Source organism: Triticum dicoccoides, chromosome 3A (genome assembly GCF_002162155.2).
Source record: "Triticum dicoccoides isolate Atlit2015 ecotype Zavitan chromosome 3A, WEW_v2.0, whole genome shotgun sequence".
In the NCBI taxonomy this organism is placed as follows: domain Eukaryota; kingdom Viridiplantae; phylum Streptophyta; class Magnoliopsida; order Poales; family Poaceae; genus Triticum; species Triticum dicoccoides.
Genome location: NC_041384.1, coordinates 454,265,585 through 454,271,063, shown reverse-complemented (window position 1 = coordinate 454,271,063; position 5,479 = coordinate 454,265,585). Strand labels below are relative to the sequence as shown.

The following is a 5,479-nucleotide window of genomic DNA, read 5'->3' as shown; positions in this document are numbered from 1 at the left end:
GGGGGTCGGGAGAGTAATGAATGGTGAGATTCAAGGGACAGATGTCCCAGGAACCAACAGGCATTCCCCATATAAAAAAACTAAAAATATAATTTTGCACGAATGCACAAGATCAAACAAATATAGCATCGACTGAGAAAAGTCAATGTCTCAATTGAGACTTAGCAAAATTGGTTTCAAACTCGACTTGTTTAAAAAAAACGCTGGCAGCCAGAACTGTTTTCTACTAGTAAGTAGCAGGATTTTTCCTGCTCTCCTAAAAAAGGGGCAAACTACCAAGCAAATTAAACGAGCAAACTATAAGCATCTCCATTCAAATGTAAAAGCTGCTGGTTAGACATGACACAATCATCAGATGGGAATAACGGTTCTATATGTCCTTTATTGTGAGCCCCACTTAGATAACATCAGCATCTACAGAATCGATTGCATTTTTGACAATAATATGCGATTGTGCAGTAAAAGCTCGTTCTGTTCAGGATGAAAGCATGACAGATAATGGCGACATAACCAAAATGACTTGAATCGATGAGTAATGACTATTCAAGCATTGAAGAGGGAGAGGTCTTTCACAGTCTTGATTTGAGCTCAGCAGCAACTGCGTCAATGAACTCTTCAGTGTTCAGGTAATCGCCTCTTGTAACTCTGAAAACGAAATAGCACAATGAGATATCAGATTATCAATTATGAATACAGTAGAGGGAAAGCTGAGCAGCATAACATACTTTGAGGATCCATGAACAAGGAGTGCAAGGTCCTTGGTCATCTTCCCAGACTCCACAGTTCCGACGCACGCTTCCTCAAGTTTCTGTGCAAATTCAAGAAGTCTAGCATTCTCGTCTAGCTTTGCCCTGCAGTGTGGACATGGGAGAATCAGCTAAAAAGCAAAGTCCACTAGAGTAATAATTATAGGGACCAATATACTTGTCTTAATTACTATTTTGGTCACACCAGAAAAAGGTTTGCTGTCACTGATACAGTATAGCTGAACAAAGAGGAAATTACCCTCGTATACATGGTTATCACAAAGGGTTGCACACTTGCACCGGTAGAGATATAGAAGTAATAGGTGTACCTGTGTGCAAGTCCTCTTGTCCAAGCAAAGATTGAAGCAATGCTGTTTGTGCTGGTTTCACCACCTTTCTGGTGAACACGGAAATGGCGGGTAACTGTGCCATGGGCAGCTTCAGCTTCGATGGTTTTACCATCAGGGCACATCTATAAATATCAAAAGGAATTAGCACAACCTAACAAATATTCTCAATATATATGTAGAAGTACCGACATGGATATGACCAAAGTAAAGGCTTTTCACACTAAGAGATAACACCCAAGATTTAGTCAAGATTCAAGAACATTAGTAATGAGAAAATACATACCAATACTGACGTCATCAAGCCCAAAGAACCAAAACCTGCACATACACTTCAGCATTGGTTATTGAGCACGGGACAAAAGATAAATTTTCTGAATATTTTATGCAGAGACTCAAAAGTTACAGTGTTGTGACCTTGAGCTAAGAAATCACTCTGCACATCTCCGTCATAGTTCTTGCAAGCCCAAACATAGCCTCCTTCGCTCTTAAGTGCATAGGCAACCATGTCATCAATGAGACGATGTTCATACCTACCAAAAAGCAACTCATGACATACTTTGACAAAAGATTACAAAAGAGCTCGAAGCAAGAATGATTCAAAACGCACCATATTCCAGCAGCCTCATATTTGGATTTCCAGCCAGCTTCATAGATCTCCTGGAAAATGTCCTTGAACCTACACAATAAAAGTATATTTAGCCTGATCTAATTGTCTCAGAATAGGCTTTAACTAATATTTAAGTGTAGCTATGAACTACCTGCCATCATATTTCTTAAGGATTGTGTTTTTTGTGCTAAGGTACAATGGCCATTTCTTCTCATAAGCGATTGCCATAGAAGCTTCAGCAAAACCTCGAATTGACTGTACACAATAATTAATTAATTAGATGTCAGGATTTTACTCCAAAATGCAAATATTGTTTGTAACTGCAGAAACCAGTCCAGGCATAGCAGTACCTCATCTGTGTTGTACATAGCCATGGCGACTCCTCCAGCACCAGTGAAGTTAAAAACCTCAAGGTCAACCGTCTCGTCTTTTCCCTCTGCCAGTAGACCAAAGAAACAAAAAGGCAAAGAATATCAGCGTTTGCTAGCACCAGTTCTCCAAACAAACAATACAATCATACGTGAAAATATAGAACTACAAAGACTTCATACTTTCATGCTTAATTGTAAGTGGAGTGGTTATGCAACCGTACCGAAAACTAGTCTGAGTTTGCCAGGTCCCTTGAGAACGGCATCAGTTGCTCTGTACTGATCACCGAAAGCATGCCTTCCAATGCAGATGGGCTTAGTCCATCCTGATTACACCAAAGAAACAGTTTAGCAAGGAAATTTTGCATTCCAAAATGTGTGTTCACGTTAGAAAAAAAAAGTATGCACTCACTCCGATCCATATTATTTGTTACTGCTTTAGTAGTACAAAGTTGTACTAAAGCAGGGGCAGGTAATATGAATCGGAGGGAGTAGTAGCTTTAATCCTCCTTACCTGGAACAAGCTTTGGGACATTCTTGCATATAATTGGCTCTCTGAACACGGTGCCTGCAGGTAACAAGTGTAAAGAGAAATGTCAACAATCTAACTACGTCCATTTTTTTAGCGAAAACCTAATATGTCCATTATATTGAAATACAGCAGGAGCTTGCCGTTTATAATGTTCCTAATTGTGCCATTTGGGCTCCTCCACATTTGTTTTAGGTTGAACTCCTTAACCCGATCTTCATCTGTCATGGTGAAGTAACCAGATATTAGAGAGAAAATATCATCAAATAGTGCTAGTGCTTCAACAATACGAAGAACAAATAATTGAGCTGCATAAGCTTGAGTGAAATATACCTGGAGTAATAGTTGCACATTTAATAGCCACATTGTACCTGAAAATAATATTGGATTAGAACAGCACTATAGAACAACAAAGTCATAAGAATATGCTAAAGTTATATATGGTCAAATCCTTCTGACAAAACTAGCTAGTTTCAAAGATATGAAAATGATACAACTAATCAACAAGAGTAGTGAAAAGGTATCTGCCTCACTGTTAATAATATTTGAATAATTAAGAACATCAACCATAGTACTCAAAATTCGTTGGGAAATATACCACAACAGAACTACTAATGATTAGAAAACAGGACAAACAAATTATAGGCTACATAAAACGCTTGTAATGGTGTGATCACAGCAATCATATTTTTACTTGAACACAAGCATAACATCAGCACAAACTCAGATTATTCAAAACTTCTTACTTGAGAGTAGCCTCTGCAGCCTCCACTGTAACCTTGTCATCAGTTGCATCGCGGTGTAGAACTCCCAAGTCAAAGTACTTAATGTCCAAGTCCAAAAATGGGAAGATAAGCTGAAACAAAGAAATAATCAGCCTGGCAGCATATGGAAAACAAGAACCACACACACAGAATGGCCCAAGCGGATCAGATTTGTCAGAGCTGTTGCTTATTGATTACCTTGTCCTTGATAGACTGCCAGAATACTCTGGTCATCTCATCGCCTATAGGTTAAAGAAACAAGACATCAGCACGACAGTGGACCAACAAATCAATTGATTACATATAAGATGAAAAAGAACTACAAAATATTAGTATTATTTTGTGAACAAATTTATTGCTTAAACTGAAAGTTCGACATCATTTTCTTTCCAAAAAAAAAGAGCTACCCAATGCAACATGCGATGCAGGCATGAAGCACTGGCTACGATTGGACCGAAAGCGCCAGCAATCGTATCGAAAAAACTTACAGTTTCTGAAAATAGATTTCAGAAACGAGATCCAGCAGTTATACGTCAGGCATAGTACGCCCAACCCTGCACCTTCCGATTGTCAACAGACAATCGTGATCGTACCCAAGGTGTCATACATGTGCAGTTATCTCGCCATCTACGTTCTAAATCCGATCTCCGACACCACGGCGGCGATCCAAGTACGGAGATAATAGATCAGACATCAGAGACACCTGAACCCAACAGTTAAGATATTGAAAAAAAGGAGGGGCAGAACGACGGCTATACATCTCTCAGATCTCCTGGCATCACCCCGACCAGAATACAAAATTCAGCAAGACATCGTTTATATCGGCAAGGGAACGGCGGAGATAGATCTGCCGGGGAGTGGGAGTGGAGTGGAAGGGGGATCTGACCGTCCATCTCGACGATGGGGTTGGTGACCTTGATCTTCTCGAACGCCATGGCGGAGGCGCTGCTTGCCTCGGAGGTCGGGAGCGGGTCGGGGCAGGTTGGTGGGGGAGGCGGCGGCTGTGGTGGCACGGGAAGGAGAGAGAACGGAGTGAGCAACTTTGCCAGCGCATTTAAAGACCAGGCGGAGGGGGCGAGTGGGGCCCGTCTGCGGTAGGGATATTTTAGAAAATCATTTAAATCTGCCTCACTCCGGCCGATAGGATCGGATCAGACTGCGCGAGGTTGGGGTGGGGTGTTCTGGAATTTGGATGGTGCATGCGGGTGAAGGGACTTTGGGACCTCCGTGGCCAAGGAGTTTTTGGCTTGCAAGTGTCTGAATAGTCCGAGTTTTTTTTAGCACTGCAATGCACACAACATTGTGTGCATGATCGTTTCAAAAAAAAAAAACATTGTGTGCATGATGATGTCAATCTGGTGGAAGAGCTCATTGATCAGGAGAATGGTGATTGGGATAGAGTGAAAATTGAGGCAAATTTTCTGCCACCTGATACAGAGGCGATATATAGAGTTCATGTGGGGCATATGCCGGAGGACATCTGGGCCTAGAAGCATGATAAATTAGGAAATTTCTCTGTTCGGTCTGCATACAAAGCTTTATTACAGTTGAAGAGACAAAACGAGAGTGCATCCACCTTCATGACTGCTCCTATTAGTCATTGGCAGAAGTTGTGGAAAATCCCAATGCCGCCTAAAGTTTGTAATTTCTGATGGAGGATTATTAACAAATTTGTGCCATGTCGTTCGGTTCTACAGAAGTGTCATATATCATTTTTGCGAGGATTGCAGAGTCGATGAAACAATAATACATGCATTGTTCTCTTGTACATGGGCCAAGGTTTTTTGTCTGAACTGAAGTGTTTCCTTCTTGACAACGAGAAAGTTCCAGAGTCACTTGCTGCCATTATCTTAGTTGGGTGCTGGACGGTCTGGACAGAACGAAACAATAGGAGACATGGGGAACGATGTTGTCGGTGAGAACGACACCTATGGGATCACTGGGATCCCTTCTATGGTCGGCGGGCGCGGGGTCATGAGAAGAGCAGGTTTAGGAGCTAGCACACGGGTCGTTTAACCAGGTTCGGGCCGCAAGGATGCGTAAAACCCTAGTCCTGCTTTGGTGGATGTATTGAGTGTTCTTGTGCTTTCTGAACTAGCTACGGTGGTTGCGCCG

General features: G+C 41.7%; 1 protein-coding gene across 1 annotated transcript; it reads right to left on the bottom strand.

Moving 5' to 3' along the window:
- Positions 1-351: 351 nt before the first annotated feature.
- On the bottom strand, positions 352-4,404 carry LOC119268531 (cytosolic isocitrate dehydrogenase [NADP]-like). Its single transcript, XM_037550191.1, has 15 exons — positions 4,251-4,404; positions 3,563-3,606; positions 3,347-3,456; positions 2,934-2,971; positions 2,744-2,821; positions 2,586-2,639; positions 2,296-2,397; positions 2,054-2,139; positions 1,855-1,958; positions 1,704-1,772; positions 1,511-1,626; positions 1,380-1,414; positions 1,076-1,218; positions 726-851; positions 352-645 (listed from the first exon to the last, which is right to left on the bottom strand). Exons 1-15 carry the CDS (start codon positions 4,297-4,299, stop codon positions 570-572), a joined length of 1,230 nt encoding a protein of 409 aa, XP_037406088.1. The 5' UTR covers positions 4,300-4,404; the 3' UTR covers positions 352-569.
- Between the last annotated feature and the right edge of the window lie 1,075 nt (positions 4,405-5,479).